At 40.3% G+C, this 24,890-nt stretch overlaps 1 protein-coding gene across 1 annotated transcript in view; it reads left to right on the top strand.

Annotated features, from left to right (window-relative positions):
* The window catches only part of LOC124268660 (selenoprotein S-like), an 84,441-nt gene that overhangs the window by 50,415 nt on the left and 9,136 nt on the right, over window positions 1-24,890 (top strand). Inside the window, exon 5 of the mRNA XM_046703637.1 lies at window positions 17,411-17,480. Coding sequence (XP_046559593.1) covers window positions 17,411-17,480 — 70 coding nt within the window. The remainder of the gene's footprint in view (window positions 1-17,410; window positions 17,481-24,890) is intronic.

The following is a 24,890-nucleotide window of genomic DNA, read 5'->3' as shown; positions in this document are numbered from 1 at the left end:
TTGCTGGAATATTGCTAAAAGCGGCGTAAAACCGAACTCAGTCAGTCAGTCAGTAAAGTACAGATTCCAGTACTTTTGTTGGGTTGAGCTGCCTAACCCGCTCAGCCACCACAACTTCCACAGTCCAGACTACAATGTTAAGTCTGAGTTTCGACTTAAGTTAGAGTTTTTACTCAAATTTGAGCAAATGCATTTCCCAGAATGAACTGAAATCGATATTAAACTCAAACATAGCAGACAATTTGAGTTTGGTGGATAGATTACTTAAGTGGTTTGGGCTTTTTTATTTAAAAAATGCAGTTGAGTTAAAAATTCATCTGTTTCAAATTGTCCAACTCAGTTTGAAATTTGAGTAAAAACTTAAGTTTGTTTCGAGAAATCGGGGCCAGATCTAGTATGGGAGGCTGGTCAGACTAAAGGTCCTTCTTATGTGACCGTAATTTGATATCTGAGGATTTTATTTTAATGAGATCGCGATAAGCCTTTGAATGGCATTTAACACAAAAAGTACGGATGTATTTATTATAAGGAACTCAATGTTTTGGCGTATATTCTTCCTCATTCAGGAGAATGAAGAGGATATTTTCGCTCCAATTTGATATTCCAGATCTGGTCATAATTAATTGGTCTCAAATATTACTGATTAAGACAAAGCCTACCTACAATATAGATTGATGACAACATTACTGAACTTCAAACACTGCGTGCCTACGGCCACCAATCTAACAGTCACCTTCTGGCAGAGATGATTCAGGTAGCAATTTACAACCAGGATGATCATGATGTATTTTTGATGAGTTTTAATTAAGTTTGTTATAAAACTCAGCACTTCCGCTTCCTCAGCTTGGTTTCATCGCCGCCTACAGACAGTCCAAGGTCTTTTATAGAAGATAGCTTACGAGCATTAGATATCTACAAAGACAATGGGATTTCAGAAATTCTTCCTGTTTGTTTCCTGAAAACCCTGCAAGGAGCTATATCACTTGCATCAGACCCAATAAGTTGCGTTTTATGATTAGTTCTCATTAAAGGGATGATGTACTGGCTTATTTTGATTTTGTTGGAGGTGAAAAGGTGAAGTGTGAAAAACAGCGGCTCAGGGTTTGAAAGATGATGAATGTCAGTTTAGATAAATAGTGAGTGAGTGAGTGAGAGAGATTAGTTTTACGCCGCACTCAGCAATATTCCAGCTATATGGCGGTGGTCTGTAAATAATCGAGTCTGGACCAGACAATCCAGTGATCAACAGCATGAGCATTGATCTGCGCAAATGGAAATCGATGACATGTGTTAACCAAGTCAGCGAGCCTGACCACCTGATCCCGTTAGTAGCCTGTTACGACAAGCATGGGTTACTGAAAGTACATTCTAACCCAGACCTTCACGGGTCACTGAGGTGGAAGAAACTATACCTGTGAAGGGATTTTCAATATTAGGCACTGCTTAAAACGGAGACCCAGCTCTAATATCATCTAAACACACTGTACCCAACTACACACAAGGTTTTCTTTACACTAACGCTTAGTCTCTGAATATATAATTTTGATAGTAACAAATAATCCCATTTAAATTGAAAAGGAGCCCCAGTGAGTTGGGAGATCCTGAACCTAGAAATCTAGACTTGCTTCATTGACAGCTTTAGCATTATAGGGAGGGCTGGGCAGGAGGGAAAATAATGTGGTTCAGGGACTGTAAGGCAGACAATGTTTTACATCTGTTCAGCATCTTAGAAATTTGTTAACGTTTCCATGCTGTAACTGTAATATACTGATGGAAATGAATGAGTGAACAAATGAAAGTGTATGTGTCCCATTATTTATTGATTTGTTTGAGTGGCATATTAGATTGCTGGTATTGAGATGACACAACTTTATGGATGATCAACTTCTTTATTTTAACAATAGCGGCTTTCTTCATGCTTTGTTTCCCCACCTTTGTTATAGATTCTTATACCATTTTCAAGCATATGACCGAAACGTCGCTATTGTTAAAATAAAGAAGTTGTTCATCCATAAAGTTGTGTCATCTCCAGGATATATTTCCCGATTTTTCCCCACAGTGCAATACAAGCATGCGTGGAAACTTGGAAAAGGATATAGGAACTCTTGTACTTCCATGTATTCTTTTTAATATATTCTAAGGAAATTATTATAGTTCTCATCTATACGAAGAATAGTTCATGGTAAAAGTATGCTATATTATTATGTTTAGTTTTATGTCAACCATATGCCGTGTGTTTCTCTATGAACGGGGGGCGGTGGGGTAGCTTAGTGGTTAAAGCGTTCACTCGTCACGCCGAAGACCCGGGTTCGATTCCACATGGGTACATTGTGTGAAGCCCATTTCTGGTGTCCCCAGCCGTGATGTTGCTGGAAAATTGCTTAAAGCGGCGGGGTAGCTTAGTGGTTAAAGCGTTCGCTCGTCACGCCGAAGACCCGGGTTCGATTCCACCCATGGGTACATTTGCTGGAAAATTGCTTAAAGCCCATTTCTGTGGTTAAAGGGTACATTGTGTGAAGCCCATTTCTGCGCTTAAGCGGGGGTATGTTGCTGGAAAGACCGGGTTCGATTCCACATGGGTACAATTTGTGATGTTGCTGGAAAATTGCTTAAAGCGGCGTAGAATCATACTCACTCACTCTATGAACTGATGACCAAACAAATATGAAAAAATTATTCAGCTGCACTAAATTAACTTCATTCTTAAATTTAACCAAACCTGGCGCGTTACTACACAAAATCCACAAACCTCAAATAGAAGAATGTGCAGAGACTTTAGTGTATGCTGGGAAAAAAATCAAAAAAATATATTTGTATCTCAGTTAGGTTGGTATTTGTAATTTTCTTTTTTAACAGAGATGAGTATTCACCACAACTAATTGCCCTTATAGCTTTGCATTATGCTTATTGAAGTGCACTTAACTCCCAGATTTGATCAGTCATCCGTGGGATAGTATTAAGCTACAGGCTTATATGACACCTAGTTCAAGTCTGTTTTGGTATGCAAAACATGCATGTGTATTCCAGGATCTTTGTCCAAGAAAGAAATTTGATTCTGTGTTCAAACAATCAGTGTTATTTGATTATTTAAAGGATGCATGCCCGATTGGGTCATAAAAGGAAAAGTGGACGGGTATAGTCACAAGTTACGTAAATAGCACGAAGGGCAGCCAGCTGATTTTACAGCTGAGTAATAACATTGGACTCTTTCATTCCTTGCCAATGATAATTGACTTGTGTGTCATTGCGATCAAGTTCTATGAGATAAATTTTGGAAAATTGAATTTCCGTTTCAGACTACTTTGTCTGGGATGTTGGGTTGAGAAATCCTTTTTCCCTAACTGCGAACTTGAATGAATTTGAGTTTGACAGAAAGTAGATGTTGATTGTGCTGTGACACTGATCTGTAGGTAATCTGGGTCAGGGAGGCTCCAGTAGTTGCTGCTCGACAGAGATGTGTTAGTAAAATGTTGATTGGGTGGGCAATATGGCAGGATGGGTTTGGACTATATATATTGACTGATAGATAACACAATGCTCGTAGCTAAAATTCTTCTTCTTTATTCTCCAATCTCGCACTTTGTGATCATGTGATCAGCTGACTGGGAAATGTTAGTTCTGATTATCCTGTTTATACTATTTGTTTGTTTGTGGAAGTCGCGATGGCTGAGCGGGTTAGGCGATAAATGGCAATTAGGTGTCTGACTTTGAGGGTGTGGGTTCGAATCCTGGATGGGGCTCAACTCAAAAAAGTACTAGAATTTGTACTTCATCCCATTTATACTGTTTGTTTGACGGCAATCTGTAAACAATTGAGTCTGGACCAGACAATCAAGTGATCAACCTTATGAGTGTCAATATATGCAATTGGGATACAATGACATGTGTCAACCAAGTCAGTGAGCCTGACCACCAGATTCCGTAAATCGCCTCCTACGACAAGCATGGGTTGCTGAAGATCATTTAAGATATGGGGCTATAGTGGGCAGGCTGGCTTAGTAAAGGTGCCAGGCTAGTGATCCAGTGAGCATGAGGTGCTGGGATCGAGACCACCTGTGAACGGGTGTAAACACCTTGGAGTCAATTTGTGTGCAGACTCTTTCAGTGTTGTCACAACCCCTATTGTACAGTACACAACCCTGTGCATTTAAAACAACCCATGAATCCATTGGTAAATGACCAGATGTTGGCAACATGAATACGTGCAAACACCTAGTTGCGGGTACAGCAACGTGCAGTGAACTTCGACAAAGTACTGTGACTATGTGTCCCAGTCCACCCAGCTGTCAATGTGTACATCGTAAGGATGGGAAAGCTGCAATAACTCGGTGCACCTTGTGGCTGCCAGAGTTGTATGATTCCCAGGGAGTTGAGATTGATAATATGCTGTGCCGTTGAGATTGACATCCAACGATCGAGGGAAAAAATACCAGCACCTTGAGCATGTAATAGTTGCATGGATATGTGTGCTATATAAATATCCTATAATGATAATAATAAAATCCAGATCTTCAAGAATCCAAATGATGGAACATTGAGTTTAAGGTGGTTGTGAATTACTGAATACCTTGGAGGCTTCCCACCCACATTCAAATCAATCTTAATCCCATACACTAATCACTATTTAAGGAGCTTGAAACAGTACCGAGCGGATGTTTAAACGATTATGATGGCTCTGGCTGATGTTGAAGGTTAAGTGTTGGCTGGGAATTCACTGCTCATTCTAAACATGAATTTTGTGGAGGTAAAACAAGGCTATAGATCGATATGTACAGAGATAGAAATGGAACTGGCACCAGGCCTACAATCATTGCCTAAGTGCCCAATAGTTAAGGTTGTTTTAAATATGTTGTATTCACAATAAGTGAAAAAAGGTTTGCCAGCTTAGGAATCCTTCTAGACATTTCCACAAATGAATTAAAGTTAGTCAATTAATGGGTAAGCTAAGGATGTGTTGCATTTTGCCGTTTTTAAGAGTTTTGCAACAAGTTGTCATTCTAAGGACTTTGTAGACCTGGGCCTCCTTTCACAGAGCACTAAGGTGATCGTAAGTCACTAAGGTAACCTTAGTGCAATGTTAAAGAATGGGAGTTAAGGTTAACCTAAGTAAAGGTTGCTTCGTGAAAGGAGCCCCAGGGACCCTCTCTACAAAACGTTTGTAGCACTATGCTGTTCTTTAGCTTATGATAAAGTAGAGTTACGATAGGTCGCAATGTTGCGAACACTCTGTGGATTGGGACTCAAAAGTGTTTCCTGCTGTTATGCAAAGTTGTAGAGAAATTATAATCAACCATTTTCTAATGCAGAGAAATATCTATAACATGTTGATTCCAGAAGTAGAATTTAATTTCCCAATTATTTTATGTTGGTTTTTTTTGGCAAGACTATCAATATGTGTTCCCCTTTCCTAAATAGAGAGGGATGGTGGGGTAGCCTAGTGGTTAAAGTGTCCGCTTGTCATGCTGAAGACCCGGGTTCGATTCCCCACATGCGTGAAGCCTATTTCTGGTGTCCCCTGCTGTGATGTTGATTGAATATTGCTAAAGGCGGCATAAGACTAAAACTCACTCACTCGTAACTAAGTTTCATAAGATACCATTAGCTGACATGTAATGGGTTTATTCAGTGTGTTTTTGCTGGTTTCACTGTACATGAATAACCTGAATAGCTAGGACAGGGGCATAATTTGTGAGTGATCCAGGTTACTTGTTTTGTTGTCATGGCAGGGGCTTATTAGGTATGTGAGTGTGTAAATATATTGACTGCAGTAATGGATTTCACAATAGTGATGAAATGTGTTTTTGTAACCATTATTCAAATGAATGATCATGTCGATATTCACTGTTCATAGTTGTTTGGAACAGAATTGATATCTGTACAAGGTGACCATATTTTGTGATCTCTGTAATAACATCGGCTGTTATTGGGCTATGTAGAGCTCGATACTCATCAAAAATATATAAAGGCCAGACCAATTTTATTTCTTGTTTTACGGATCCGCCAGTCATATGTTTTCAAGGATAAGAAAAAAAAAAAAAATTAGTTTACTCCACTAAAAAATAAAAATGCTAATGTTTTTATTGGCCAAAATATTTTTTGATTGTTTTTTGCCCCATATACACTTCATAAGTAGCCAAAATTAAATACTTTTATTATTTAAAAGGAATATTACTTTGACTGGTGATTTTATTTGTTATATTATTTCCTCCTGCCTTGAGTTTTTCGGAGGACAAAAATCTGTTAAACAAGAAATAAAATTGGTCTGGCCTCCAGACAAATTCAATTACAACATTTTTAAACCAAATTCATACATATTCTATTCAACTGATTTTCAATGACAGATTCATTCATAAAGGGATATGGTTCAATATACTGAGTGTGAGAGAATTATGACAGCCTTGGGTTCCATTGTATAAAGCGATCTAAGGGCTTATATAGATGATCGCAGCTCCCATACTTTAACTTAAGCTTGTAATAGTCGTAGTGTGAAATCGCTTCGTGCAATGAAACATTGATAATTCAACATTGTAATTTCTGAATCCTCTTGCGTAAACTGTGTACGATGCTTGGCATTCAGCATGTTTATGTGCTTCAGGCACTCATTTTCCATGCACATTGGTCCCTGCTTATTTGGACCCTATATATCCGAAACCTTGCTTACCAGATGATAAAGTCTTTGAATGGTATTTAGAAATGATATTCATAGAGGCAAGAATTTTATGGACATCAACTTCTTATTGTGATGGACACAATGTTTTGGAGAACCATGGTATATTCATGCCTGGATTTACAAACCCTGGCTTCCACTGTTAGTGCCAATTAACTACTGACTTCCCTTGCTATCTCATAACTGTTCTTGTTTCACATGTACATATATAGCGACCCGTGAAGATCCGGGTTAGAATAGGTCTTCAGCAACCCATGCTTGCCACAAAAGGCAACTATGCTTGTCGTAAAAGGCGACTAACGGGATCGGGTGGTCAGGCTTGCTGACTTGGTTGACACATGTCATCGGTTCCCAATTAAGCAGATTGATGCTCATGCTGTTGATCACTGGATTGTCTGGTCCAGACTCGATTATTTACAGACCGCCGCCATATAGCAGGAATATTGCTGAGTGCAGTGTAAACCTAAACTCACTTACTCACTCACATATATAGCTGTCTGTTTCCTAATTCTTTCATTTACCTGATGAAGGAGTAAGAATATTATCCGAAACGTTGTGTCCGTCACAGTAAAGAAGCTGACATCCAAAAAATCTCGCCTTTACCAGATGATATTTCACCCAGCAGAAAATGGGTACCCGGTTGGATAAATTCATGTGACTATATCCTTCTAGCGCCTAACATGCAGCTTGGGTTATCCGGGGTAATAGAAATCAGATTCTGATTACAGCGTCAGTCAGATGGATACTAGGCGGTATAGAAACGAATAGAAACGAATTATTATTATTATTGTTATTATTATTTCAATCACCTACACAGTCAAATATGAACTCTTGTGTCCCACTTACCGGACAGCGACCAAGTTTGATGACGTGTATAGCAACTTATTGCCTGGCTCCCAGCATCAAAGGGAAAGGTATAATGAGATTGCAGTGATAATTTAATCTTCATGTTCCTGGTTACACAAAATAATCAATATATCTGGACTGATATGATATATCATATGAAGTTTAATATAAATTTCATTCTATATTCATCTGTAAAAAGTTAAATGATGACACAAACTCACCGAGCTTGCAGCTATTAAAGGCTTTAAGAAAACATTAATTGACAGAAATACATACATATACAATAACTGCCATACTCTGATCCTGTGACTCGTGTAAGATGCTTGATGCTGACCAAGTGTATGTGACAATTTTCGATAAGTGGGTAATCCTGTGTGAATGTACATTGTTCGCTGATGCATATTTCATCATGAATGTTTCATCCCGCGAAGATCTGCCAGGTCTTCAGCAGCCCATGCTTGGCGTAAGAGGCGAATAAGAGGATCAGGTGGTCAGGCTTGCTGACTTGGTTGACATATGTCATCGGTTCCCAATTACGATGCTTATGGTGTTGATCACTGGATTGTCTGGTCCAGACTTAATTATTTACAGACTGCCGCCATATAGCTGGAATATTGCTGAGTGCGGCATAAAACAACGAACAAACAAGCAAACATTTTGTTATAAACATCAAAACAAAGAATTTGAAAATTACATGTTCTACTAAATGTGCCTGTCAGACATCTGGAACTGAAGCCCAGGATGCTTATGTTATGGTTGGGAGTCATGATCACCTTAGTGTTAAGACTTACGTGTCTAAATTAAGGTATGTGACGTTCGATAACCTTAGTGCAATGGCTTGTGTAAGTCTATGTTAAGGTATGGGAGGTAACGATCACCTTAGTGCTACATCTGTCATAGGTCTGTGTTAAGGTATGGGAGATACGATAACCTTAGTGCTACGACTGTCATGGGTCTGTGTTAAGGTATGGGAGATACGATCACCTTAGTGCTACATATGTCGTAGGTCTGTGTTATGGTATGGGAGGTATGATCACCCTAGTGCTACATCTGTCGTAGGTCTGTGTTAAGGTATGGGAGGTACGATCACCTTAGTGCTACGACTGTCGTAGGTCTATGTTAAGGTATGGGAGATACGATCACCTGAGTTCTACATCTGTCGTAGGTCTATGTTAAGGTATGGGAGGTACGATCACCTTAGTACTACATCTGTCGTAGGTCTATGTTAAGGTATGGGAGGTACGATCACCTTAGTACTACGACTGTTGTAGGTCTATGTTAAGGTATGGGAGATACGATTGCCTGAGTACTACATCTGTCGTAGGTCTGTGTTAATGTATGGGAGGTACGATCACCTTAGTGCTACGACTGTCATAGGTCTATGTTAAGGTATGGGAGGTACGATCATCACCTTACTACTACGACTGTCGTAGGTCTATGTTAAGGTATGGGAGATACGATCACCTGAGTACGACATCTGTCGTAGGTCTGTGTTAAGGTATGGGAGGTACGATCACCTTAGTGCTACGACTGTCGTAGGTCTATGTTAAGGTATGGGAGGCACGATCACCTTAGTGCTACATCTGTCATAGGTCTATGTTAATTAGTGCTACATCTGTCGTAGGTCTATGTTAAGGTATGGGAGGTACGATCACCTAAGTGCTACATCTGTCATAGGTCTATGTTAAGGTATGGGAGATACAATCACCTTAGTGCTACATCTGTCGTAGGTCTATGTTAAGGTATGGGAGGTACAATCACCTTAGTGCTACATCTGTCATAGGTCTATGTTAAGGAATGGGAGGTACGATTACCTTAGTGCTACATCTGTCGTATTAGGGTCTATGTTATGGTATGGGAGGTACAATCACCTTAGTGCTACATCTGTCGTAGGTCTATGTTAAGGAATGGGAGGTACGATTACCTTAGTGCTACGACTGTTGTAGGTCTATGTTAAGGAATGGGAGGTACGATTACCTTAGTGCTACATCTGTCGTAGGTCTATGTTATGGTATGGGAGGTACGATTACCTTAGTGCTACATCTGTCGTAGGTCTATGTTATGGTATGGGAGGTACGATCACCTTGATGCTACGACTGTTGTAGGTCACCCTGATATCATTATGAAGCTGCATTTATATCCCATAACCTATGAAATATTAACGTTTAGTTCAAGTATAAGGCATTTGATTGTACAACCCATATGAATCACAGCAGTGGGTTGATGTGAAGTAGACTTTACGCGATGGTCTCACAGCTGAGGGTGATGGATATGAGGGCAGTTGAGTCAATTAATTGGGAAATTAACGACAGTGTTTTCAATCCAGACCGGTTTTACCTGTAGATTTGACAGTGCTAAATAGATTATGGAACTCTCAACCCAGCTTGGGGGAAGTGATTACAATCGTCTATTCCCAGTCTGTCAAATTGAGTCAGTGAGTATGGTTTTATACCACTGTTAGCAATATTCATGGCAATATCATGTCATGGGACACCAGAAATGAGCTTCACGCATTGTACCCATGTTGGGAATCGAACCCGGGTTTTCATCATGATGAGTGAATGCTTTAACCTCTCGGCTACCCCACCACACCTCCAGTCTGTCAGAACATGACGTGATATAGGACCATTGTTTACTCTATAATTTCTGTAAATTTATGTCATTTTAAAACATGAAATTTCCAAAGAATCAGTCATGACTGGAGCACTTGTATTTAACTGTCACAGTATTGCTTAGGTTTACGTGTCATATGGTTTACAGACCAGTTGACTGTGCATTTTTTATGAGAATCCTGCAAATGATCGGCATGGTGTTTACTGGATGTGTTTATGGGATGTTGTTACAACAGTTTCATTGGGCACTTTTGTTTCGACTTTTTAGTCCAGTCAAAATATATTGTATTCTTTGATTGGCATTCTAGAAGTTGGGTAGATAAAGTATGAGGACTATTTTTATGGATATACAATTTCTTTATTCTGTATAGGGGACGTTTTGAAAGAGATTCTAATGTCGTTGTCTCGCAAGTGGTACATAGATTCTTGCTTGACAACGACATTAGAACTTATGTCGAAACATGGTCTTGTCTATTTGCCTATACAGAATAAAGAAGTTGTATATCCATAAAAATAGTCCTCATTCTTCAAAATATATTGTATCCCAGTTGCGTAGACCGATGCAACATTAAACTACAAACAAATCTTTCAAACATGATCAACTTTAGCTAAGACATTTTTCACCAGCATATATAATCACTGTTAGCGAGACACCATTATTGATAAAAGCTGACTTTAGTATTATTATTATTATTATTATTATTATAGAATACTTATATAGCTCACATATCCAGGCAACTAGTGCTTGCTCAAGGCGCTGAAATTTTTTCCTTCGATCATGGATGTCATCAGTATATCATGAAAATCAGATCTTAAGAATGATTTTTATTTATATTCAGTCTACAATGTATCCATATATTTATTAATGTCTTTGATTTTTTGTTTCATGTATTCACTATTTCGATTTCATTTCTGCTAACAATTTTCTCAAAATCCGAAAGAGACCTTTTTTCAGATAGGAAATATGGAAATTATGTGTTATCAAATCTGAGCTGATAAAAATGTGAAAGTCAATTTGATGCTCCCAAAAACTTCAATTATTGTTAGTTGTGTGTGTTTTGAATATCATACTTCAAAACCCTTCAAGGAACGCCTTATTATTCTTTTTCAATTATTTTTCTATTTTTTCTTGCCTCAAAGAGCTGTTCAGATTGACCAGAAAGGTTAAGGGTAAAACCTTAACAGATTCAGTTCTCTTGTCAACATGACCCAACACAGTGTATGAAATAAGGCCCCTCTGACTCCTGAAATCGGCTAGATTTCTGACGGATGGTCAATGTTTACAGCTTGTCAGCCTGATAGTCTGGTAAAAATGTTACATTACATGTTCCATACATATGAGTAATTTTCTGTGGATTGTCCATTCTGGTTAAACCCATTTTGGGCTGGTAATATTTTGAAGTTACCAGCCTTGATGTCTGGCTGGGTTTTTGAGTTATTTCATACACCGCCTAACACCAAACAGTTTTACCTCCCTGTTACATCTGCCTAAAAAATTTGTTTCTTTTCTGTATTTGTTTAAAGTTGCTGTCTCCAACATACCAGATGACAGATGTCAACCATAATAATAACAGTCAACTTCTATCACACACTAATCCGCACTAAATGCACGCTGGAAGCGCACAAACAGAGTGGGAAAAAACTAATCCTGAAAGGCGATCATGACCAGATGAGTTTTTAGGCAAGGTTTGAAGAGCGATAAGCTTGTCAACTCTCTCAGCTGTTGAGGGAGATTATTACTCTCTATGGTGATCGGCCTCTGGCACAGTTCACAGATGTTCAGTTCAGTGGCACTTACATTCAGACCTTGGATATGTTTTGGGAGTATTACCTGTGGCTTACACGTTTCCATTGGCTGTCAGTTTAGTCAATGGATCAGTGTACACTAGACTTCACTCTCAGCTCCCTGGGGAGAGTACAACCAAATCTGTCTGTGAAGCTCTGTGAGGGTATAGACTTTACCGTCATCCTATCAGGTACCCCCATCACTGCTGAGTGAATTGAAGCATACTTACCTGAAGTGACTTGTTTGACTGACTGAGTTTAGTTTTATGCCATTTTTAGCAATATTCCAGCAATATCACGGCGGGGGACACCAGAAATGGGCTTCACACATTGTTCCCATGTGGGGAATCGAACCCCGGTCTTCAGCGTGATGAGCCAACGCTTTAACCACTAGGCTACCCCACCGCCCCGACTTGTTGGACACTGTACTCAGCAATATTCTAGCTTCGTTTGTAAATAACCAAGTGTGGACCAGACAATCCAGTGACTGACATGATGAGCATCCTTTAACACAATAAGCAGACAAGTATAGTACCTGTTAGTCGCCTCTTTTGGCATACCCGTGAAGATCCGGGTTAGAATTGGTCTTCAGCAACCCATGCCTGTCGTAAGAGGCGACTAATGTGATCATGTGGTCAGAATGGCTGAAGCTGGTTGACACATGTCATCGTATCCCAGTTGCGTAGATCGATCAAATCCTGTGACTGACCAGGCAATCCTGTGATTGACCAGACAATCCTGTGATTGACCAGACATGACAGCATCCTTATTTTATCGGAACTAAAAACGATATGTTAATTTTGAAATAGTTCACTGCATAAATGCAGATATTCTTCTGCTTCCAATGAAATACACTTTAGATACATGAAGGATGCTGTTTCCATGCATGTTTTTATGTAGGAAATATCAACAGATTCCTAGTTACTGTAATCAGTATTATAAATTCTATTTATCATTTTCACATACTGTTTCCCTTCTAAGGCATAAATGCATCCAAATTTTTGGAGTAGTTAAATGTTCAGTTGCTGTGTGAAGCAAAATAAACATGATCAGCTAACTCCTTGTTGGCACATCAAGGGTGGAAATAACTTTATAATTCCTTGTGTACTCTGGTACAGTGGCACATGTAATATCACTTGCCCTGATAATTTTTCCACTATACCGTCCGTTTTCTTGTTGAATTTTTAAATAAACAACATAATTAACATTGGAAAGTCAACATGGACACTGGTACAGTGTGATATACAAATTTGCTTGCCCGACAGAAAAAAACACTGGACTCGGACGTGTTTCCAACCCTGCACATTCCTTTTCTGAGAAAAGGTTATTTAGATTGTTTGAAGATATACTTGAATCGTCAATTTTGATAAATAATTGAATGTTTTAGAACAAAGATTCTGGCTATATCTCTGGTATAGTTTGACTGATATTTAGCTTTCGAATGAAACCATGCTCAGAAAAAAGTCTCACTTCCACTCATTTGCATATTGAATTTGCATACTTCTGTGAGTGAGTGTGCAAGATTGAGTTTAGTTTTTACTCAGCTTTTTGCAATACGATATTCCAGCCTGTAGATATGTCTGTAGACATCATGCCACCAAGAATGCATGTCCAGTGATTAACATCACAAGAATCAACTCACACTTGAATACAACGACATGCAATCAAGCATTTAAGCATAGCACAGAGACAAACAATTAGGGTCATTTGGTCAACTAAACTACAACCAGTGTCAGTCGCTTTCAAAGAATGAGTGAGTGAGTGAGTAGTGGTTTTACGCCACTTTTAGCAATACTCCAGCAATATCATGGCAGGGAACACCAGACATGGGTTTCACACATTGTACCCATGTAGGGAATTGAACCCGGGTGTTTGACTTGACAAGCGAACACCTTAACCACTAGGCTAGCCCACCATCCCATTACTTAGGGACCGTACATAATTTTATGCCTCTGTGTGTGTGTGTCTCTCTCTCTCTCTCTCTTTCTGTAAGTGTGTGTGTGTGTGTGTGTGTGTGAGACATTATGATTTTTATGGAGAAGCATGTACAATGTGAATGACCCCCCCCCCCTAAAATTTATGTACAAATTAAGTGAACCCACCTGCATGTCATGTACAAAATCAATGGTCCCCCCTCCACCTTCCCATAATTTTTAAGCATAATTTTAAAATATTTTTATGTACACAATTTATGACCCCACCCCCTATCTCCTAGCCATAACTTATGAGCGGTCCCATATGTCAAAGGTGTATGCCATATGGTTTTTTTTGTCTTAGGCTTATGTCACAGATGAATCATAGTGAAATGATAAATGTACGTCCTACAACACAGTGTAAGATTAGGTGTGGCTGTAGTATAATACTCCTGAACTCGTCAGACTCGGATCAACGGAAGCAATTTGAATACAGTCAGGGATTCCCCACGGTCCGTGATCCTAAATTCAGGTCATTTTCAATATTAGTACTAATTCCAGTTCTTAGGTGTCGAATACTTCACTCCATCTCCCTTCTCCCTGATATAAAACTTAAGCTAATACCGAGTGAACCAAGCCAACAACTTTCCTAATCATCTGTTTGACAAATTGGACGATGAACCTCTTGAGACGAATATGAAGAAAAAAACAGGGTTGACGTCAGATGCGTAACTTCATCTGATTGTAAAAACGACAGCCTGTTCTGAGCACATAAAACTCAACACGGGGAAATGACTTCCTCATAACCTGCAGCAATTAATTAGCAGATTAAAGCATTTACATGCTATTAACATGGGTGTAGATTTCATAAGGCCCCTTCATCAATTTCTGACGATAATGCCCCAAGAACCGTGATTAGACCTTGTCATGAAAGTGATTCGCTTTTCATAACTCGCTCATTTCGCGTCCATTTCACTGATGGTAGGCAAAGCCTAGAGGCCTGACAGGTCTGCGGATAACGGTTAGCTGATCAGTTTCAATCATTTCCGAGCGGTGACAGATAGCTGTTTAAATAATCAGGTCCTGTGCGGAATACATCCTGATCGCTGAGGAGTGGTCAGTGTGGTGTCTTGCTGTAGAACTGGACTGGGGGCGGTGGGGTTACCTGGTGGTTAAAGCGTCCGCTCGTCATGCCGAATCCCCACATGGGTACAATGTGTGAATCCATTTCTGGTGTCCCTACCATGATATTGCTGGAATATTGCTAAAAGCGATTGTAAAACCATACTCACTCACTTTCGCTAGAACTGGACTGCAAATAATCGTGACCAAATTTTGGGTGTATTTAAACATGATTATTTCAGTAAGTAATGATAAGGAGTGCCTTGCATAATTTGTTTGTAGGTGATGATAAGATGTCTCTCAAAGTAATGGTAAGGAGTTTCTCTATCAGAATGTGTCTGGAAGTAATGGTAAAGAGTCTCCCTCATAATGTGTCCACAAGTAATGGTATGGAGTCTCCCAAATAATGTGTTTGTAGGTAATGGTAAGGAGTCTCTCAGTGTGGTCTGTTGTCTTGTAATGGAGTCTGCTGGTAATGATAAAGTGTCTGTCAAGGTAATGGTAAAGAGTCTCTCTCATAATGTGCCTGTAGGTAAATGATAAGCTGTGTGTCTGTCAAGGTAATGGTAAAGAGTCTCTCTCAAGGTAATGTAAAGCCTGTAATGTGCCTGGTAATGGTAAGCTGTGTGTCTCTCGTGTGGTCTGTAATGGGTCTGTAGGAAATGATAAAGTGTCTCTCAAGGTAATGGTAAAGAGTCTCTCTCATAATGTGCCTGTAGGTAATGGTAAGCTGTGTGTCTCGTAATAAGTGGTCTGTTGGTAATGATAAGGAGTGTCTGTCAAGGTAATGGTAAAGAGTCTCTCTCATAATGTGCCTGTAGGTAATGGTAAGCTGTGTGTCTCGTAATGGGTCTGTTGGTAATGATAAGGAGTGTCTGTCAAGGTAATGGTAAAGAGTCTCTCTCATAATGTGCCTGTAGGTAATGGTAAGCTGTGTGTCTCGTAATGTGTCTGTTGGTATGGTAATGGGTCTGTTGGTAATGATAAGGAGTGTCTGTCAAGGTAATGGTAAAGAGTCTCTCTCATAATGTGCCTGTAGGTAATGGTAAGCTGTGTGTCTCGTAATGGGTCTGTTGGTAATGATAAGGAGTGTCTGTCAAGGTAATGGTAAAGAGTCTCTCTCATAATGTGCCTGTAGGTAATGGTAAGCTGTGTGTCTCGTAATGGGTCTGTTGGTAATGATAAGGAGTGTCTGTCAAGGTAATGGTAAAGAGTCTCTCTCCTGTAGGTATAATGTGCCTGTAGGTAATGGTAAGCTGTGTGTCTCTCTCTCATAATGTGGTCTGTTGGTAATGATAAGGAGTGTCAATCAAGGTAATGGTAAGGAGTCTCTCATAATGTGTAAGTAATGATGAAGAGGGTCTCTCATGTGTCTATTCAGTAATGATAAGGAAGGTCTCTCATGTGTCTGTCAGTAATAACAAGCAATGTCATTATGAGCCCTTAAACATTGATAAGGAGAGCCGCTCATAATTTCTGTATGTAATGAGTATCTCTCTAAATGTAAAGTAAAGAACTTGGGATCAGGTGGTCAGGCTCCCTGACTTGGTTGACACATGTCATCGTATCCCAGTTTCTAGATCAATGCTCATGCTATTGTTCACTGGATTGTCTGGTCCAGATTGGGTTATTTACTAGTGGTGTGACGATTTATTGATACGCATCGATGCATAAGTCCATGGCCCGTCGATACAGTGAATCGATACAAAGTTTTATATTGTCTTATATCCCGATACGATACGTCAAATGGGCCACGATACATCGATGTTTAACTTTGAATATTGCTGAATTGTGACATCTGTCAAGAAAAAAAGACTTACTTTTGTTTGATGATTAAAACTAAACTCACTCACTGACTCACTCACTCACTCTCAGCTCCTTGGGGAGAATACATCATAACATGTCTCATCAGGTACAAGAAGGTTAACAGTCACATTACCATGATCCTCGGATCCTACCGGGTTCATATTTTAACCAGTAGCTCGAGAGAAGCACAGTTCAAATAAAATCGCTTAATAAAGTCAATTAAGACACTTAGGGTTATTGGTATGTTCTAGACCTATAAAAACCTGTGACGATCCAGGGCAGAACTGGTCTTCAGCACCCCATGCTGGTCGTAAGAGGGGTCGGGTGGTCAGACTCACTGACTTGGTTGACACATGTCATTGTATCCCAGTTGTATAGGTCGATGCTCATGCTGTTGATCATTGGATTGTCTGGTCCAGTCTCGATTATTTACAGATCGCTGCCATATAGCTGGAATATTGCCGGGTGCGGCGTTAAACAAACAAACAAACAAACCAACTGGACCCGTGCGGGCTTGCATGAACCAAATCAATCTGACTGCAGAACATTGTGTAACATACATGTGTGATTATCCTACCCACAATCCTCACACTATTTTACAAATTATGTATTTCAAACTATGAAACCGTGACTTCCATGATATTATTTTTTACTTACAGAATGAAGATGGAGGAGAAGCGTCAGGCTTCCAAGGCAAACCCAAACCCAAGAAGCCTCTACGCCAAACAGGTCAGTGATAGCTAGTGGGTTTCTATTCAGGGAGGGGCAGTCTGAAAGCCTGGTAGTTATAGTGTTCGCGTGTCACGAGGAAGACCCAGTTCGATTGCCCTCATGAGTACAATGTGTTCTGGTGTTCCCTGCCATGATATTGCTGGAATATTGCTATAAGTGGTGTCAGACCTCAGGTGTTTTAACTCAAATTCCTTATTTGTTTTACCTTGTACTCTCCAATACTCCGGCTACATAATTAAGTCTGGACCAGACTGACTGACTGACTGAATTGCTGTTTTATGCCGCTTTTAGCAATATTCCAGCTACATCACGGCGGGGGAACACCAGAAATGGGCTTCACACAATGTACCCATGTGGGGATTTGAACCCGGGTTTATGGCGTGACGAGCCAACGCTTTAACCACTAGGCTGCCCCACCGCCCAGTCTGGACCAGACAAACCATTGGTCGATATTATGATCACCAGTGTATGTGTCAGTAGACGTTGAAGGGGTTGTGGCAGGGATTTTATTAAATAAGAGACATTCTGTTACAGAAAGTTCTTGGAAGCATATAATGCTTCAGTCTGATCACACCTGCACCAAAAATACATTGTTTGAACATGTTTTTTCATGAAAAAGGACTTATGGTTTTAATTAAAAATATATCTGTTTTTGTTGTGCAATTGACAAATAATCCAATCTCAACACAAACATAGGTGTCTTTCTTCATGACAACAAGTTACATTTGTAGAAACTCAATATATGATTGAACTGAACAGTCTGTGCCAAAACCTTGAGTCAGCTGGCCTGAGCATTTCTCTTCACATCTTTGTCTTGACATTTAAGTGTCATTATTAGCTAAACAAATCAGAATTTTGCTGGATTAATTGGAAACAAACAGCAGTATTTTCACAGCATATGTCTGAGTGCTGGGGGCGGTGGGGTAGCCTAGTGGTTAATGCATTCACTTGTCACCATGAAGACCTGGGTTCGATTCCCCAAATGGGTACAATGTGTGAAGCCCAATTCTGGTGTACCCTGCCATGATATTGCTTGAATATTGCTAAAAGCGGCATTAAACTAAACTCACTCACTCACTCACTCACTCACCGACTCACTCACTCGCCCACTCGCTCACTCGCTCACTCACTCACTCACTCACTCACTCACTCACTCACTCACTCACTCACTCACTCACTCACTCACTCACTCACTCACTCACTCACTCACCCACTCATTACCAATTCTACAGAAAAAGATTCAGTGAAGGTTTACTCACACTTGTGGATGAACAGTGGCAAGATCATATATTGTTTGCCCCCACCCACTCACTCACTCACCCACCCACCTACTCATTAACAACTCCACATGAAAAGATTCAGTGAAGGTGTACTTACACTTGTGGATGAACAGTGGCAAGATCATATATTGTTTGCAGCTCCATCTGTGCAAACTGAGTCCTTTGTTGATTTGATTCTGAGGAGTCAATGAGGTGTGTCTTCATTACAGCCTTTATTGCCTGACACTGGCCCTTTGTACGTGATGACCATGGGTCGTTATCAGTGTGACTTTAACATGGCATCCTGTAGAGCTGCCTCAACAAGGAATTCATTTGTATAATGATACAAGTTGGCAGAGTCAAGCTGATGAATGATTAAGAATAACTACAAAAGGCTGTAGCTGAGATACAGCTGCGTTTCTGCGTAAACTACGCAAATATTTATCTGAAAACTCAGTTCTTATGATGTCTATTGCATACAAGTGGGCTTGACTTTTTGTAAATACTCAATAAATTTGATCTTACATGCGTACACACAAAAGCGTCCAATCATAGCTTGCGTACCGGTGCATAGATAAAACAACTGAGGTATATTCTATTTCAACACATGAACTTGACAACTTGCAGTCTTTCTTATAGTTTCTCATATTACAGATCCAATATAAATAACATTTAAACTTTATTATATTTTCACAATTAATGGAAAATGGCAAAATACCTAGCTGAGTTTGAGTGAGGTGGGTACAATTTATTTGGTTACTCAAAGGAAAATTAGGATACCCAACTGAGATTAACACAAGCGAGTTCATAACTTGATGACCCAAAAAGTTATCTGTAGCTCTGCTGTAGTCCTTTTAATGCGACCGCCTCCGTGGTGTAGTGGTTAGAGCGTCCGCCCGGAGAGACGAAGGTTGTGGGTTCGATCCCCGACCGCGTCATACCAAAAGACGTTAAAATATGGTACTTGTTGGTCCCTGCCTGGCGCTCGGCATTAATGGGTACAACAAGGACTGGTCGGCTCGGGAGTCAGTATAATGTGTCTGAGTGGGGTATTCATGCTTCACTGCAGCATGGTATCTCAGTGGGCTAGCACTATAAAACTAGTACAAGCAGCCGCACATACACATACACATGCATGCACGTCGTCATATGAGCGAAATATTCTCAAGCACGACGTTAAACCCAATTTCATCTCACCTCACCTTATAATGCAGAAGCTGACATCAATAAATTGTACTTCCTTTAGGTTACACCCATGAAGATCCAGGTTAGAATTGATCATCAGTAACCCATGCTTGTCCTATGAGGCGACTAACGGGATCAGGTGGTCAGGCTCACTGGCTTGGTTGACACATGTCATCGGTTCCCAATTGCACAGATCGATGCTCCTGCTGTTTGATCACTGGATTGTCTGGTCCAGACTCGATAATTTACAGACTGCTGCCATATAGCTGGAATATTGCTGAGTGTGGCGTAAAACTAAACTCATTACTCACTCCTTTCCTTTAGGTTACACAAAGCCAAATACTTTTCCATTGACGTCTATAGTAATGTTATACTGTAAACGTTGTATATTTCGCGCAGGTTTTATTTTTGCGCTTTTTCGCATTGGCGTTTAGCTATACACCCAGTAAACCTGTCATTCATTCAGTCTAGCCACGCTTTGAGTTGTTACCATAACACATCAAGTTTGAAGACAGAAATCTACGGGAATCTTAAAATGACGACTGATCATACTTAACTGTCGCTGTAATGGATTTCCCAAAACATAATTAAATAATGAGCCAAATCCCATCACTTGGTTAGCGAAACAGCAATGTGTGTTGTGGCCGCCATGGAAATTGGTCACATGACAGATGGTTTGATAAAAACAGATTACCACGAAAAAGACTTCGGAAAGAAATATACAGCAGTATTTTATTTATTCATTTAGATACAAGCGTATCATCATGATCCAATAGTCACTAACACTCAATCATCTCATTCACAACAACCCGGCTTGTTTGAAATCACAAAGAGCTTCATATACAGTATAAGTTAATTAGTCAGATCGTCAGAATTCGGAACATAATACTGATGTGTTTTTCCTCTTCCGGGAGTAAGCGGGTTACTGTGTACTAGTTGGCATACATGTCAATAATAAATGCAACTGACACTATCTCTGTTTGTTTTCACTGCTATTAGTGGCAATGGCAGTTCCGGCTCCTGATTGGCGAATAATTGACATATGTAGTCAACTGTCAATTCCGCTTGCCAAAATAAGAATGCGTTTACAGTATTTATTTTTAAATTAACTATTATATCAACAGCTATTCCATGTATATGTGTATGTAGTCTGTCTTAAAAAGCAATATTATTTTTATTATAGGATATTTATATAGGCACATATCCCATTCATGCTCAGCTGGTATTTTTCCACGGTTGGATGTCAATAGCAACTGCACATCGTGTTATCAATCTCAACTCCTTTGGGACTGCCATTAGGCGACCGAGTTATTGTGGCTTTCTCATCCTAACGAGGTACCCATTCACAGCTGGGTGGACTGGGACACATAGTCACAGCACTTTGTCCAGTGGTCCAGTATGACCATCAAGCTAGCTGCTTTTCCATGTACAGGAAGCTAAACAGTTCTAAACAATGTCAAACACCTGTGGTCACATTCAGTATATGTCATCATGTTAAAAAAGACAGCATTAAATATTACAAAATATGGCCAGTTTTAATTACTGGATGGATGTACATTTAAAAATCACAAACTTGTACACAAAATCATCCAATCACAGCTGTTAGATAACTCAGTCTGCACTGAAGGCTCCCTACGAAAAGTGCTTGTTGAAATACAGATTCTGAATTGGTGTAATGTAACCTTGGTGACGACTAACTCTTATCTCTGAAATGAACATATTTTACAGAATTAATGTACATAACAAAATAATCATGAAATGTAATGAAATGGAGCCCAGGGGAGACTTACTTCATTTTCTGAAACTGTGGAAATCTAGACTTGTCACATATTCTACAGAGCTCCAGATAAGATTTAGCTCATGTGGGTACTGTACCCACTGTATTGTTTTGGAGTGGGTATTATGAACGTTGAGTGGGTATTTCAATTTATGTTACCCACTGCTTTCAAATATGTGCGTTTTATCGGTCATTTTACTCACCTAAGTATTATGTCATTGAGTAAGTTTTCTAAGCAGGTATGTTCTGCCTTATGTCATACCTAATCAAAACCAACTTAAATATAATGGAAATCACTCATACTATACTGACAGTACAACACTTGCCCTATACTAACAGTACAACTTGATAGCAATCAATGTCATTTTCATTATGCAAGCGATTTTTATCAATATATTCCGTACACATTTGTTTTAAACTTTTTGCGTATCTAACATTTTAAATGCGGAATTGGTACGCAACAATTATTTTTCAATGCATACATGGGAATTTTCTATGCGTATTTTACCCGGATACGCAGCTTATCTGGGCCTCTGTTCTAGACTTGCAAGGGCTTCCTTGGATATATTTGTTTCAGTGAGTGAGTGAGTGAGTTTAGTTTAACGCCGCACTCAGCAATATTCCAGCTATATGGCAGCGGTCTGTAAATAATCGAGTCTGGACCAGACAAGCCAGTGATCAACAGCATGAGCATCGATCTGTGCAATTGGGAACCGATGACATGTGTCAACCAATCAGTGAGCCTGACCACCTGATCCCATTAGTCGCCTCTTACGACAAGCATAGTTGCCTTTTATGGCAAGCACATGGGTTGCTGAAGACCTATTCTACCCCGGCATCTTCACGGGACATATTTGTTTCAAGGTCTGTAAGACATACTAACCTTGGTGTAGTGTAACCTGTAAGCCTACATTTCTTCCAAGGGGAGGGTGGGTGGGGGCTGTCAAATTTGAGATGCTGCAGGGGGAAATAACTTGTCCTGGTGGGGGTCAATTACTGTCAGGTTAAAAAAACACAACTACTTGTCTGATAGGGATGCTGTATTGCTATGATCAGAAACATGATGTCAGGAATTTCATTACTGTTGTATACTTTTCTAACTGCCAAAAAGACCTCACATGCAGACAGAAATTATCATGTATTTTGAAGATTTAATAATGTGATTTCGACCTCAGAGCTGTCCACAGTCACCAATTAAGTGAGAGGCTGAAGACCACATGACACCTTATCTATAATTGTATCTGGCGGAAGAATGTAGTGTAACAAAGTGGGAACAGACTAAACAATGGCTGCTGAAAGGCACAATTTCACACATTTTCGACAATATTTTGGCTTATATTATATATTGGGGCATATGCAGTCACTTTAGGTTCATATTGATACAATAAAAGACTTATCATCCTTATGGTTTGCCTAAAATCGATAATTGAAACTTCGAGGTGAACAGCTTTCAAACAGATGACACTTGCCATATATGGAATGTAAACAATTGGTCCATACATCCAAAACTGTCGCAAATGGTGCTTTTGGTGTTTTCTGAACTGGTTTCAATCACAAGTTGCATACATGTTTTTGTCCAGGACTGAGTTCTGTCTACAAAGGAGTAATAAGATATTCATAAAGAGCGCTCCAAGGGACATAACACTATGGGTTTGCTTGAAATAATGTTTGGCTGGTAGAGGCCGATTTAGAGCAACATTGCATTAATCCATTCGATTTTTTAAATCTAATATTGTAATCTAAATACGTCATTTTTGGGGGACAAATTATATGGCAGCTTCCCTGAGAGCTGATAGTATTATTGAGAGAAATGCATTATTCATTTTTAGAGAAGTGTGGTGTGATATAGTGCCTTTAAATATGCCTTTGTATGTCTGAAGATAGATATCCCAGGCAGTGTTTCGATGTGTTATGTAAACTAGATGCAGTTGGGAGAAAAACATGGGCTTCAAATATCAAGAATATGTAACCAGTACTTTCTTTTGGCTATAGCTTTGGGAATCTCAACCTGTTGTGAGACTATATTTAACGCCAGGGTTAAGGATTTTTATACTCAAACATGGTATTCTAATGAGTTATATTGCTCAAACTAGAGTTATTTTCACCAACAAGGCTACCTGCATTGCCATTCCCAGCAAGAAGGCTGCTATCCACCATCAAGGCTAGCACACACCTACAGTGTTACAAAGAAGTTACTCCCCACCAAGAAGGCCACTATCCGTCCTCAAGGCTACCACCCACCTACAGTGCCATCCCCAACCAAGGAAGCCATCATCCACCAACAAAGGAAGCCATCATCCACCAACAAGCCCCCACCAGTACCCACCCACCTACAGTGCCATCCCCCACCAAGGAAGCCATCATCCACCAACAAAGGAAGCCATCATCCACCAACAAGGCCATACCCCCACCAACCATCCACCTACAGTGCCATCCCCCACCAAGGAAGCCATCATCCACCACCAACAAGGCCATCATCCACCACCACCTACAGTGCCATCCCCCCACCAAGGAAGCCATCATCCACCAACAAAGGAAGCCATCATCCACCATCAACACCAAAGCACCACCCACCTACAGTCCATCCCCCACCAAAGGAAGCCATCATCCACCAACAAGGCTGCCACTACCACCCACCTACAGTGCCATCCCCACCAAGGGGCCAAGCCATCATCCCCCCCACCAAGGCTAAGCCATCCAAGGAAGCCATCATCCCCACCAAAGGAAGCCATCATCCACCAACAAGGCCATCATCCCCACCTACAGTGCCATCCCCCCCACCAAGGAGCCATCATCCCCACCAACAAGGCCATCATCCACCATCCACCAACAAGGCATCCCCACCAACCATCATCCAGGAAGCCATCCCCCAACACCAAAGGAAGGAAGCCGTCATCCACCAACAAGGCTACTACCCACCTTCAGTGCCATCCCCAGCAAGAAGGCCACTATCCACCATCAACGCTACAACCCATCAAAACCACTATCCTCCAACAACCACTAGCTATTCCACCACCCACCAACAAAGCCATCTGGGCGGTGGGGTAGCCTAGTGGTTAAAGCGTTGGCTCGTCACGCCGAAGACTCGGGTTCGAATCCCCACATGGGTGCCATGTGTGAAGCCAATTTCTGGTGTTCCCCGCCGTGATGTTGCTGGAATATTGCTAAAAGCGGCGTAAAACCAAA

Source organism: Haliotis rubra, unplaced genomic scaffold, assembly GCF_003918875.1.
Source record: "Haliotis rubra isolate DU_JTF1 unplaced genomic scaffold, ASM391887v1 Scf1398, whole genome shotgun sequence".
Classification (NCBI taxonomy): Eukaryota; Metazoa; Mollusca; class Gastropoda; order Lepetellida; family Haliotidae; genus Haliotis; species Haliotis rubra.
Note: the sequence above shows the minus strand (reverse complement) of the source record. Positions and strands in the feature narration are given on the sequence as shown.